General features: G+C 34.7%; 1 protein-coding gene across 2 annotated transcripts in view; it reads right to left on the bottom strand.

The window, feature by feature from the left end:
- LOC123681098 (constitutive coactivator of PPAR-gamma-like protein 1) overlaps positions 1–15,519 on the bottom strand; it is an 88,729-nt gene that overhangs the window by 72,068 nt on the left and 1,142 nt on the right. For both annotated transcript variants that reach the window (XM_045619304.1, XM_045619303.1), the window contains exons 4-6: positions 15,322–15,468; positions 14,368–14,556; positions 13,834–14,026 (exon numbers count right to left, since the gene is read on the bottom strand). In XM_045619304.1, coding sequence (XP_045475260.1) covers positions 13,834–14,026; positions 14,368–14,556; positions 15,322–15,468 — 529 coding nt within the window. The remainder of the gene's footprint in view (positions 1–13,833; positions 14,027–14,367; positions 14,557–15,321; positions 15,469–15,519) is intronic.

Raw genomic sequence — 15,519 nt, 5'->3', positions numbered from 1 at the left:
AAGATCTTAATATGAGCTTGTTGCGCAAATTGAAACAGAAATCAACATCAATTAGGAGAATTTTGTCGTGATCTTCCATGAAATCGATCGTCCTCTACAATACAAAATGTCACAGTCAATGAGAGTGTCAAACTGATGTGTTTACTTTATTCTTGAACTTGTTCAACTACAGGTCGAGTCTGCAATATGTTGTTAGAATGTAGGAATCCTGATTCACGGTGTTAAACATCTGTTTTTGAAAAGATTCAAAATGTTGTGAGCTCAAATTTTGTGTCCGTTCGGCAATTAACAGTTTAATTCAGTTTAATGTATATCATTTCACTAAGGTTTCGTTTAATATAATTACTTTCTACATCCAACACAGTGACAGCTTGAAAATTAAATTGATGTTTTTCATTAAAATAGTGAGCTGCAAGGGCTGTTTTGGCATCCTTGGATTCGAATTTCGTGACAATCATATTTATGCTGTCGTACTATGTTTCTTAAGCCCCGGTGCACACATCCGACATTTGCAGTTGCGACAACGTTGCGGTGTCGTACGCTAGTGTGCATGCTCCCATTTGATTCTTTGTACCACAGCCCGCATGATGGCAGTTACGACGTCGCAACGGCACGGCGGGTAGTGTGCATGCTCCCATTTGCGACGTCGTAACTGCCATCATACGATCGTTTTTTCGTAGCATGTCCCTCTAGGCCGCAACTGGGCCGCAGTCGTACATGCGATCTCTTAGTACTCTTTTCTATATTGGCCTGTGCACACATACGACTTTTGTCGTGAGTTCGCACAATGGCAGAGAGGGAATTGGATATCGATTTCTTCATTGAAGAAACTAAAATGAGATGATGTTATCAGAAAAATTTATTGGGTAGTAGTATGTTGTTCTCATCAATTCTTCGAACAACAGGATTTTCAACAATTGATCTCTATTTCTCATGATCGGTGAGTCCGCTGGTAGCCTATATATTTTCTTCCGAACGATTTTATCATTGTCTATAGTTATTGCGAAAGTAATAAAGTGTCTTATTCAAACTCTTATTGATAAAAATTTAAATTCAATTTTTGAAACAGCTAGAGATTTCAAGATCATATGAGTGACAGTTTCGTAGAAATCATGAAAAACTGAAAAAGTTTTAAATTTTTATGATCCAACAAATACAATGCGCACTAGTTTCCCATTCAGCATCGTGAATGTAATACTTTCTGGACTTATTTGATTATGAAACTAGTGCACATTGAATTGATCCGGCTCCGCAACCACGCCGGTGTAGTATGTAGTGTGCATTGAATAGGTACGACACCGCAACGGCTGTCGTAACTGCAAAAGTCGGATGTGTGCACCGGGCCTAAGCCCCGGTGCACACATCCGACTTTTGCAGTTACGACACCGTTGCTGTGTCGTACTTGCGGCCTGTTGTACAAAGAATCAAATGAGAGCATGCACACTACCCGCCGTGCCGTTGCGACGTCGTAACTGCCATCATGCGGGCTGTGGTACAAAGAATCAAATGGGAGCATGCACACTAGCGTACGACACCGCAACGGTGTCGCAACTGCAAATGTCGGATGTGTGCACCGGGGCTAAAAGTTGTTTTGTTTGACCTATATAACATTTTGAACAATTGTCGCACGGAATGTGAAATTGGTTTCTTACAACATTTCAACTTGCAGTAGTTTGTTTTCTAGATTGAAGGATGTCGACCCCATAATGGATTGTAGTGAATTAATCTACAAGATTCCGTGCGACAATTGTTCAAAATGTTATATAGGTCAAACAGAATTGACAAACTTGATTTTGTCAGAAACGTACCCATTTGGATAAAAACAGCCATATCTCTTTTCTTTGAATAACAAATGACTTGTGTGATACCTCTTTGATATCACTATAAAATATAAAATTTATTGGTGTAATGTGCAGCAGTAGCTCGGTAAATTTTTTTTCACTACGATGGGCTAAACTTCATGAACAAAATAATCCACTACCAAAATTTCCAATAAAAATATTTCTCATAGCCCCCCTTTAAAATGTTCGGAGGATGTTTTTAAGGTAAACGTTAAAATCATTCTTCCGCAATATTTTACTGAAAAAATTAACCAAAAAGATGTGAAATTGTACCAACCGTAAGGACAAAACTATTGAAAGGGGCAAAAATCATTATTTTCAAACAAAAAAAAAATATCTCGAAAACGGTAAGATTTTTATAATGGCAATTTTGTCATAGCAGGTGGGTTATCCTTTGATCTACATTCTCCCTCGGTTTGACGCGGTCTTTACGGGACACCCTTTATATAAAAAGCCAGATATGGGTGGTACCGAGAAAATAAAATACTCGGGGCGGACCAAAAATAGCACAGCAGCGTCTGACTCAAAATGAGCGGCTACAAACTAGGGATGTTACGAAAATAACCGAACAGGTTCTTCGCAACAAGTTAGCTCAGCCTCTTAAGGTACCTGTTCTCTTTAAAGAACCGAACCTGTTCTTTTCGAACGATTCAGTGCTTCTGCGCAATAATCAATTGAATTTTCTCTCGGAAGTCGGAGCTGCTATCGTTCTTCAAATGAACAGGTTCTTTTCTTGCCTGTTCCGTAAAGAGCAGATGAGCTACTCACTGCTCATGTTCATTAAAAGAGCAGGTTGTTGGTTGTTCCGTAAAAAGCGAAGCTGCTCCCGTTCTTTCAAAGAACAGGCTGTTCCGAAAAGAGCATGAATCTACCTGTTGTCATATATGATCCCATTCTTTGAAGTCTAAAAGAACGAGTTTAAGGCTGTGCTGGGAAGAAAAATAAATGAATCGTTCCATAGGAAGGAAATTGATAATGAGAAATAAGAAAATAAATTCCTAGTTCGAAAATTAGATGATCATTTTTGTGTCCCATTTTGGATGTTTGAAGAGCAGTTACTAAACTGATTCTGCCTGTTGTCAGATATGATCCCATTCTTGGCGAATCCAGCAATTATTTTAATTACATAACAACGTACAAAATAATATAGATCCTCAATTAGACGCAGTAAAACCTTCGCTGGGACACTACATTGTAGTGTCCTATTGTAAGTTATCATTCAAACTTTCACTCTTAACTTTGCAAATGATTAATTACTCAACTAACTACTATTCACCAGTGAATATTTATAAATAGTAACAAATATTCATAACTACTCACTAAATAAAAAACTATTCACTGAATAATCAGTGAATACTCAACATTCAACAATTTTCATGAATAGAAAAGTGGTCGTTGATTATTCAACTATTCACTGAATATTCAACTATTCAGTGAATATTCGAATAATGCAAACCGCAATTATTCGAATAAATATTCAATGAATATTAAAATCATTCATTAATGATTCCTAGCCCTAATTTACAACCAAAGATCACCTGCCACCATACATCTAAAAAAATCCATGACCCCGGTGAGGTTTGAACCCGCTATCGGCAACCTGGTCGACTTTCATAAAAGAACAGGTAACCAAAAGAGCAGGTTAAAAGAACAGGTTCTTGCAAAAGAACCGAACAGTTCTGAACTGTTCTTTCATTTAACCTATTCTTTAACAACACTACAAACAGCGTCTGACCCAGAATGGGCTGAACATGACACTCGTCAACACGGTCGGCAAGCGAAGCGTTTTATATATGCCAAAAACCCTAGGTGAGAAGTGCCCAACAAGAATCTCACACTGATTTTAGATCAGTCAGCCTCACTTCGGATTCTGGGGGAGGCAGAAATTCGATGAACCAGAAGAAGAAGACAACACAAGTTGAATGAAACCAAGATATTTGTTGCCTCATATAATATAAGAACTATAAGCACTCCAGAAACTCTTTGAAATAGAAAATGAACTTGAAAACATAAAATGGGACGTCTTGGGGATATGTGAAACTACCAGGAGAGAAAACTACCATACTATAATCAGGACACCTTTTGTATCAGAATAAATTCATCGAACCTGAAGGTCAAGGAGTGGCATTTTTGGTTAACAAAAGACTGAGGCATTTGGTGGATGCCCTAAACTCGATCTCCGATAGGGAATACATTGTTCTCAGAATAAACAAGAGATATAGGATCCAATTAATTATTCATGGATACGCGCCGAAGATAAAGAGATGGAAATTTTCCTAAAAGACTTATCAAAAGCAATGACTGCACATAAAACCCACTATAAAATAATAAGTGGTGATTTCAATGCTAAAATTGAACAGAAGAGCTCAAGCGACTCAGCTAACGTTGGAAATTTTGGCCTGGGAATGAGAAATAGTATGGGAGAAATGCTAGTAAATCATTTAAATAAAGAAAATTTGTACTTTCTCGCATTCGCGATTCAGCAACAGACGTGTTCACATCTGTACTGATAAGTTATTTCCGACGTGCGTTGTATAAACAATTTCATGGTAGAAAAACAATACTGCTTTCATTTCTGAAATTTATAACTCGAATATAAGATTTCGAAAAAACTAACCGCCAACGCCGCTGAATTCGAGGACTTCTTCATGTCTGAGATGTCCCAGATACCTAACCTAATCTTGGAAGGAAAGGAAAGAGAGACCCCGTCCCTTGCAAGAAAAGGACGCAAAAAAAGACTACCGAAGAATCCGACATCAACAACAACACAAATGAGAGCAAAGTACCTGATATTGTTTTTCAGCGCCCAACATTATCGTTAGCGGTAGCATAAACAAATAACAACAAAAAAGTAGAGGACATGGAAGTAAATAACGGTAATGAGGAAATTCCATCACATGCTGAAAACAGTCAATTAATCAACTCACAACAAAATATAAGGATTCATCCACAAATAAACTACCCACAAAAAACCTTACACAGAAACGTGATTTCAACAAGAATGCATGAAATTATAATAAACACCGAATATAAAGTATTATTTTATCTAACAGCAAATGAATCTACCATTAAAGACAAAATCCATTGAACCAGAATGGCAGAAGAGTGGAGCAAAACATTTCCTCAATCCACCGACATAATCCTCAAAACTAAAATAGGATACCTACTGAAGACGAACAAAAATAAAAAAGAAGCGCTAGAAGACGTGAAGAAAAATAAAATTATAAAATTCAATGAAATAAAACATTACAATAAACCAAAAGAGAGCAACGAACCACAAAAAACATTCTCAGTAGTGATTGCAGGGATAGAAAAATCTATTACTGATGCTGCTATTAGCCAGCATTTGAATGAACAAAATATGAATCATAGATACTGCAAAAGAATTATTTCTAGAGCAACTAACCAAATAACAGGATGCTTTAGAATAATCACAGGGGAAGAAACAACATTTGAGAAACTGCTTGGAGATGGCTTGTTTTACAAAAACAGACACTACCTAGTATACCCCAGTCATCCACCCAAACCCACTCCAATTCCTTGTAGCAAGTGCTTAGTCTTTGATCACACCACAGAAATGTGCAATGATCCACCAGAATGCCAAGACACGCACAGAGTTTCCCAATGTAAAACAAATCTACACCCTAAATGCAACGTCTGTGGGTCGGAAGAATACCAGGCTTGGTCATCGAAATGCCCCAAAACACCCTAAGAAGCCAATAGAGGGCATGCCTAATGCCTCTATAAAATCACTGAATAAAAAAACAAGGAACATAGAAGAGTTAAACAAAAAACGTAATAGAATACACAATATGATCACCATACATGATGACTCAATAAACAACTATCTAAGAAAGTTGAATAAACCAAAAAATACCAATAGAGAAGAATTGATGAACAAATTAAAACGAAGATTTATTAACCAATACAACATTGTTACTGTTTTCTTTGGTAATAGGGTATATATTATGATGTTTAACATGGAAGACCCAGAAGAACCATCCCCCACTGAACCAGTAGACCAAAGTAGTCAAATCCAAAGTCAACTCTAAAATTAATATTCTTTATGACAACGTTAACAGCTTCATTCCCAAGAAACACCTAATAAACAATTTCATAGAAAAAAATGATATACATTGTGCAATGTTTGTGGAAGCCAAAATCAAAGAGGGGCATGTAATCACATATAGAGACTGAGACATCATAAAAAAGTGGGATATAAAGAACGAAATACAGGGGGAGGAATTATTATACAAGGATGTCCAAAATTGAGAATCGGTAAAGAAAACCCACCAGGGTTAGTCAACAATCTAAATGAATGCCTACACTTCACAGTCCCATTCAAAACAGGAAAATTAACATATTTTTCTGGTGTATATACATCCATTCTCTGACATAGAAGAGACAATATTCACCAAAGCTGCTATGTATAAATACTCTTTGATAATAAATGGTTCAATGTTAACCGAAGGAAAAACAAGCAGATCAAGCAATTTCTACAAAATGGACTGTTTAAAAAAGAGACTGACAGCTCCTACATTCATAATGGAGAACAACACTGATACAACCCCAGATCTTGTAATCCATTCATCAAACCTGACAAACTGTATTAAGAAAATCGAGCTTCTTCCAGACCTGGGATCAGACCACTTGGCGATGATGATAAATATTGATTTAGAACAAGAAATCGGGGAAATTCCTAAACAAGCATCATACACATACATACAGATGTAAAATGAACAGGGTAAACAGATCAATAATTAATTTTATAGAAAAAAACAACAAAAGAAGCATCCATGAAGAATACATTACTGAATTACTGTAATAACGTAATATCAGAAAGCATAAGAAATAATACACCCATAGTGAATCATCACCCATTTCTACATAAACTCCCCCTATATATAACAAAACAGATTAAACTAAAACGAAAAATGTATAGGTAATACCTGTTACACCCTAACCCTAACTTAAAGAAAAACAAATGAAATAAATAAAAATATACACCAAATGATACTTCAATACAGACAACATACTTGGATAAAAACCTGCATGAAATTAGCAGAAAACAACGAAAATCTCTTTACCAGGAGTTCAAAAACTCTCGAGATACAAACAGCATCACGAGATTCCTATCTTGTAGGACAGGATCAAGGAATATAAGAGGGACAAGGAGAAAGTGAAAAAATTTGCAGAATATTACCAAAGCATATATCGATACGATGTAAACAGTAGATTTGATGCCAGAACAGAAACTGAAGTTGAGAACTGGTACGATGAATATTTCAGAAATGAGAATAAGGAGAAATCTTCAATAAAATTGAGGAAGAAACTTATTATGAGATACTGTCCAAGAGTAGAAACAGCGCCCCTGGAGCAGACAATATTCCATGGAGGATCATTAAAAAGCTAAACACTGAAATATATTAACAAATAATCAAAATATACGAACACTGCATAAACAAGGGCATATTTCCTATAATATGGAAAATAGACACTGTGATAATCATCCCCAAGAGAAACACTGATCATCAAAAAGTAGAGAGTTACAGGCCAATCACGCTTCTCCCAGTTCTAGGAAAGTTATTAGAAAAAATTATAAAAAAACATTGGAAGAACACCTAGATAACGCCATCCCAAAGTTTCAATTCGGATTTCATAGAGGAAAATCAATTGCTTATCCACTCTCTATTTTTCTCTCCAACACTCAAAATGACCAACTGAATAATAAAAGGACTGCAGCAGCATGTGTGGATATAAATAAAGCTTTTTGACAGCGTCTGGCACAAGGTTTACTTCAAGATACACAAACAGGACATTCCGCATCATCTCCTAATGTTAATCAAGAATTTCTTGGAGAATAGAAGGCTGGCAGTTAAAATTAACAAGCTATCCAATTTCTTCACACCAGAACAAGGCACTCCACAGGGCTCACCACTTTCTCTTCTTCTATATAATACATATTGCATCGACATCTGTCCTGAAGTCAACCAAAATATCTACATGCTGCAATACGCGGATGAGAAACTCCGCTCTGTCACCTAGTCATCTATATGTACTTGTGAATATTATTTTATTCAGTTTTGACAATGAAAAGAAACCCGAAACATGCATGTCAACAAGATTTTATATATTTTATTAATAAATTGTGAAATGTATAGTCAAGTGTTTTTATTTATTTTCTTTTATCAATATTGAAAGTATGTTTCATCAAGGGATATGCGAAGAATCAATTTCGAATAATCTAATACATTGCAACAAGAAAGATTTGCATGACACCAGAGACTTTACAGCTAATTGAACAGAGAAAGAGAACATCCAGAGATACTTCAGAATATCAGGAAATAAATAAGTAAATACACAAGGAATTGAGAAAAGACCTTTGAGCCTATGACATCAAGATAATGGAAAACGCAATAGAGGATAACTAGAACATGAACTCTCATGTTCTAGTCTAAGGGCAAGACTTTCCAGGGGCAAGAATGAAATCACCTTAATGAAGGATGAACAAGGTACCATAATCTCGGACAGGAGAAAGATCGCGGAAATTTTTACACCCACCTTTATACATCTACTAGACCAGACCCCAGAGCTGCGAACACGTTTTATGCAACGTAGGTTCCGAATACGTTCGTGAAATATCTAAGCAGGAAATAAAAGCCGCCCTCAAGCAGATGAAAAATAGGAAGAGTCCGGGAGAGGACAAAATTAATTTTTGTCTTGATATTGATGATGGACTATACAGGGTCTTTCACGAGGAACCTCACTCATATTTATACGGGAAACTACTGAACGTATTTTCATGAAATTCAGCACTTATAAGTATTTCACGATGCTGATGAAATCTAAAATATTTTCAAGGCATGAGCACTTCCGGTTTTTTCGGAAATTACGTCAACTTCCGTTTTTCAAATTAGAACACCATTTTTTTATTGCAGAAATAGATTCCTTAGAAAATTTCAAGTTATTTTAATGTAACATTTTTCAGTTTTGGTTGGAAAATAGTGGATATTTTCTGAGTTATTCACAAAAAACTGTTTTTCGTCTTGAATTTTCAGCTATTTCTTTTCCCTTCACGCCAAAAAGATGAAATTTTCAGGAACTGTTATTTGAACCATGCTGTAGATTTTTCACCCCTTCTTGAAACCGACTTCAAGTTACTATTAGGAGAACCATGGCAAACTCTCGCAGTTATAACTAGAGAAGATGCTCAAAGTTTTGACCGTTAATTTCTAGACATTTATTACATTCTCCATGAAGTAGAATGAGATTTAAATAATCTTCATTGGTAAAATTAGGCATAGTGATCGATTTTATAACTTAATACGAATTATCACCAAATTAATAGTAAACACAAAATGCTACTGAATAAAGAGGAATTTGGCAGATGTAATTAATGATATCTATCATTAAAAAAAAAGAATGTAAAACATGGTAAGTTTTTGCATATGGTTCATAAGGAATAATTTATTTATCACTGGGGAGAAAACCGATGGCCGATTAGTTGAAATAAAGAGGTTTCCGATACAAATTCGAATCAAAATTCGCCATCTATTTAGGAACAACCTGTAACTTTTTTCGCTTGCATATTAGGGTAGTAAAATCTAAAACATGGTTTAAGTAACAGCTCCTGAAAATTTCATCTTTTTGGCGTGAAGGGAAAAGAAATAGCTGAAAATTCAAGACGAAAAACAGTTTTTTGTGAATAACTCAGAAAATATCCACTTTAGGGCAAGGGTGTGATGCATACACTCACATTATTTTTTAAAGTAGATTCAATATCTGCCATAAAAAAATGGGGTTCTAATTTGAAAAAATTGATTTTTCACGATTTTGTCATCCCTAACTTTGAAAGCGATTTTTTCACCCCCTGTATCATGAATCGCGATTTCGATTTTTAAAGTGGATACATCAATCTTACATCTTGAAAAATCTCAAAAATGAAAATTTTCCATCCAAAAACCTCGAAGTTATTCTTGTTTCAGCGGAGCTCTATTTTCGATTTTTTTTTCGAATTTTCTCGCTCAGAGAGAATTTTCCAACCAAAACTGAAAAATGTTACATCAAAATAACTTGAAATTTTCTAAGGAATCTATTTCTGCAATAAAAAAATGGTGTTCTAATTTGAAAAACGGAAGTTGACATCATTTCCGGAAAAACCGGAGGTGCTCATGCCTTGAAAATATTTTAGATTTGATCAGCATCGTGAAATACTTATAAGTGCTGAATTTCATGAAAATACGTTCAGTAGTTTCCCGTATAAATATGGGTGAGGTTCTTCGTGAAAGACCCTGTATGTTAGATAGTTATTTGGGCTGTTTCCATTATCACATTCACAAAGGAGAAAAAATGGAAAAACTGATGAGAGACTCCAAGAAATAAGATGATGGAAACAGCCCAAATAGCTATCTAACATTCTAACAGGACAAAATTACGTGTGAAATGCTGAAAGTGGGAGGAGTGGTTATTGAGAGATCTTTTTTTTCATGCATATTCTTCTGAATAAATGTCTACTTGAAGTCGACATTCCGATCGCATGGAAGAATGCAGGAGATATTATGCTCTTCCAAAAAGGGGATAATAAGAATATAGAAAACTATCGCCCAATTATCCTATTATCCCATATGTATAAACTGCTCACCAGAATAATAACAAATAGATTAACCAATAAAATGGACGAATACCAGCCAGCAGAACAGGCAGGCTTCCGCAAAGGTTTGAGCACTATAGATAATCTTAATAATAATAATAACAAGCTTTATTTTGAATGATCTCCACATAGATATAACATTAAAGCTACACGAAACATCAAACAAAATAGCGTCAAATAATACATCTTTGAATATTAATACTCATTTCCTAAACAATTGTTTCTACATAATCAAAACCAAAATTCAACTATCGAAAAACTTCCTTATGTTATAGGGTTCCCTTTCTATTAAGAATGTTTTACTCTTTTGACGAATTTCTTACCGTTACTGCCTTCTTTAATTTCATTTGTTTATTAAAAAGTTTCATGCACATATATGAAGGATTCCTCTCTGCGATTAGTAGGGGTAATATGGAATCTAGTGTTCTTGTATTATAACACGATTCTACGGTGTTCCCTGTGAACCTATCCTTGTTTCTACTGAAAAAAGTTAGGCAATCAAGTATATACAAACAAAAAACCGTCAGAATATTATATTTTCTGAACATGCCGCGGCAATATTGTTTAAAAGGTAACTTGAAAATTATTCTCATGACTTGTTTTTGAACAACAAAAACATCCTCCAGGTTGTATTCCATCCCCCAAAACATGATCCCATACCTGAGAACTGACCCATACTGAGAACTGAATTAGCGTGATTTAAAATTTTAAGGGTTTTTTCATTCATGTATCTACTGGTTGTTCTCATTGCGAAGTTGATTTTATTAAGTTTTTGTTTCACATCATCCGTGTGTACTCTCCATTTTAAAAAGTTGTCAATAAATAATCCTAAAAATTTTGAGTGCTCAGAAAATTGATGTTCTTCACCGTGTAATGTTATGTTGTTGGGCTTTTCTTTCCTATTTCTGTCTGTACTGAATATTACAAAATAAGATTTCTTTGCATTTAATAACAGTTTATTTCTTGAGAACCATTTTTCTGCTATAGTGAAAAAGTCTGTTCCGATTCTAATCAATTCACCTTTTTCGCGTGCACCTACCATGAAGTTCGTATCGTCCGCAAAATTTACGATACTCTCTACAGTATTTTGTACTATTTCACACAAGTCATTTAAATATATTATAAATAGCAGAGGTCCAATTACACTCCCTTGGGCTATCCCAGTTTTGTTAACTAGCATGGCAGATTTCACAGTGAAACCATTTTTAGTTATTTCAACACTTTGTGTTCTTTCAGATATATATGATCGGAACCACTCATTAACTTTTCCCCTTATTCCATATATCTCTAGTGTTTTCAGTAAATATTCCTGATTGATTGAATCCTATGCTTTAGATAAATCTAAAAACATTGCTAATACCATATTATTATTTTCTATTAGATCAATTATACTTTTCGTAAGCTGAAACATAGCCGTTTGCGTTGATCTGTTTTTTAAATAACCGTGTTGACTCTCCGCAAAGAAGTTGGTTTGATGTAAAAACCCAATTACCCTTGAACACATTGCAAGCTCGAAGGAAAATTTTCAAGCCTTTAGAATTACAACAGAAAAAACAATGGAATATAACATACCCCTTCATTTTGCATTTGTAGATTTTCACAAAGCGTTCGATTCTGTTGAATCCTGGGCTTTTTTACAAGCAATGGACAACCCAAGAATAGATTCAAGGTATACAAATTTCTTGAAGACCATATATAAAGATACCACTTTACATGTTGAAATAAACGAAGATTCAAAAACAGGTGAGATCAAAGTAAATAGGGGAGTACATCAAGGTGATAAAATATCGCCAAAACTTTTTACTCTGGCGCTAGAGAACGATTTCAAAATGATGCAATGAGAAACAAAAGGCATAGATATCGACGGAGCCTACCTGAGCCATCTCCTATTTGCTGATGACATAGTCCTTATGAGTCGTAGCATACAAGAACTAAGGGACATGATAAAACAACTCAATGATGCTTCAAGAGAGATCGCCTTGACAATGAACATCGCCAAGGCAAAAGTGATAAGTAACACCGAAGAAACGATACACATAGATGGTACAAAACTAGCAAACGTGAAAGAATATGTATAGGTAAAGAAAACCAGACAGTACTCAATTTGTGAAATTTTCATGAATATTGTATTTGGAAATGAAGATTATTATTATTATGTTTAGGACAAAAATAAGATTAGCCTGGACAGGGTTTGAAAAGATGAATTATATATTTAGAGATAACAGCATACCCATCAATCTCAAATGAAGAGTTTTCGCCACCTGTATACTCCCTATAGCAACCTACGGAATGGAAACGATGGCAATAACCAAAAAGACAGCAAACCAAATGAGAGTCATGCAAAGAGCTATGGAACGTGCGATGCTTGAGATTAGTCTCAGGGACAGGAAGAGGTACGAGGATATCCGACAGAATACTAGGGTGGTGAAAGTGATAGAGCGAATCGCGGAACTGAAATGGCGATGGGTAGGACATGTGGCGCGAGAACATGCAACAAACTGGACGAATAGGCTGACACACTGGCGACCAAGAATGACAAAGCTAGCGCAGGTATACTACAGTAGGGATGGCTTGGAACAGCAGGGAACAGGTGGTTTCAGATGGCACTGGATAGGACAGCATGGAAAAATTTGAAAGAGAACTACGTCCAGGAGTGGACATTATGTGGCTGATGAAGAAGAGAATAAGAATTCGTAAAAGGAACGAGATACAAGTAGGATACCATACCATGACAGCAGGGTGTCAACTACGACTGTGTGAGGTTCTATAACAGACTGTCCCTGGAGATCAAAAAATAGGACAGAAAATCCTTTGAAAAAAAGGAATTTTGTTGCTGGACAGGACCTTATACAATGTTGATGAATATACTCTAAACTTTTCCTTGTAATGTTTTGGGAATATATTTAATTTATTCATTAGAATACGAATTAATCATAATCAATCTTCCAATATACAAAATGTTGAGAATAGAATTTTTCTTTCTGATTTGTGAGAAATAGAAGGATTGTTTTGCAACATCTTTCTTCAATTGCTGATGTCCTGCCATTGCTAAAATAAATGATCTATAATAGTGATATATAAGAAGTAATCTTATTCCATTCAATTAATCATTTTCACATAGAATTTTCAAATTCCAAAGGTTCACTATTTTTAATTAATTTACATAAAACACCAAATATTTGTTTCAAGTCAGATTGAAGAGGTAAACTAGATTAATTGTTTGCTCCGCACCCAAGACTTGAATTAATGTGCTTCTCACTGACAACCTATATGACTACCAACAAGCGCATACAAGTGCTTTTGGAGAAGAAAAAACTGTATCAAATATTTTGAGAAACTCACCGGCGGGTGCACAGTACTTGAGAAATCCACTAGCTGTACCATTAAGATAATACTGTACAGATTGCCTGAACCTAGATGCTCTCTTGTCATTTACATTTCCAAATACAGCCTCTACCAGAGACTCCATAGAGGAAGGTTGTGGTAAATTTTGTATATACTCGGCCAACTGCCTAATATTCGCTTCAATTTTAGTCTTAAAAAAAAATTAAAAACAACATAACTAAGTAGTGAAAATACTGCATCCAAAATAATCATATATTGATCACATCAGATTGAAAAGGGTCATCAATGATTTCTCAGACCCGAAAGATGGTAAAATATTAAATAAAATCATCATGATATATTTTTGCGAGATATTTTTTCGCAAAGACATAATAATAAAGATAATCTAATTGATCTGTGCTTGGTAAATTATGTGTATAGTTAATAACACACAAGTATTTAATGTTATAAAATGAAAAAAAAAATAATAATTTCAATAATTTTCAACTGAAAATCATATTAAAATAATCATAAACAGAAATCATTTCTTACCAAATCTTCTTTTTCTTTATTGTCACAAGGTATATCAGTTAGACCAATCCTCCTATACAAATCCTGTAGGCTTGATTCAGAAAGGAGAAAATTTCCTAATAAAGCTGCCATCACACAAATTTGCTCTTGAGATAACTTCAAAGTTTTGGTCAACTCCTTCAGCATATATTCTTTTGTCTCAAGGGATCCCTGTCAAAATTAAATATCCAATTAATATTTGTTTGAATCATATAATTTCATTTTCTCTATTTCAGTATCGTAATAAGTTCATTAAAGTTCTAAAAACAGTGCTGTAATGAACTCATTACAGCATTTTCATTTTCAGTTATATTTTTCGGTTTGTGGTTGTCTATATTGACTACGAATCCTATCAAATTTCAACAAACGTCAATAATTGTCAATATAATATAATTCAGATATAGTGAAATGATTTGCAACATTATTCGCAATTTCTCTTAATACTGGTGGTGTTAAATCGATTTCGTCAGACATAACTAACGAATTTAATGCGTAATTGTAAATTATTTCAAAATTCGAAACATACGATTCATATCCAAATAGTCACACACACAACAGTCACACCAACTGCTATGATGCAATACAAATGTCACTAGGATATATAATCTAAATTTTTCATTGAATTTTCGACAATAATTCACAAAAGTTGACTGAAATAGAGAAAACATCGTCTAATACTCGTTGCAGAAGGCAATTCCAACACTCATTTCGCATTAGAATAGAAGCCCATTCTGCAACTTGTTTTAGAATATACTATTTTAGTTTTAATATAATTTCAGTTAGAAATTGAAATCATAGCATTCATACCCGAAAGATGGTATCTGTATGAAAGACTTCATCATTTTAATATTTATAATTATTATTACTAATTGATTCAAATTAAACATAAAAATAATTGAATCTACATTTTAGCTACCAAACATTATTTTGACTCACCTTATATGTCAACTTCAAGTTTTCTGAAGAAAAATATCTAGGTGGATCAAAAGCAGCATATTCAGCATCATCTGCCAACAACCCGTGAAAGCCATACTCTCGGCAATAAGCAATAACTTCTTGGTGGTGATCATCCATGGTGCACATCTTGAAATAAAAATTAAAGGATGTGTTAAAATTACTGTAAATAAATCCAAA

Source organism: Harmonia axyridis, chromosome 5, assembly GCF_914767665.1.
Source record: "Harmonia axyridis chromosome 5, icHarAxyr1.1, whole genome shotgun sequence".
Lineage (NCBI taxonomy): Eukaryota > Metazoa > Arthropoda > Insecta > Coleoptera > Coccinellidae > Harmonia > Harmonia axyridis.
Note: the sequence above shows the minus strand (reverse complement) of the source record. Positions and strands in the feature narration are given on the sequence as shown.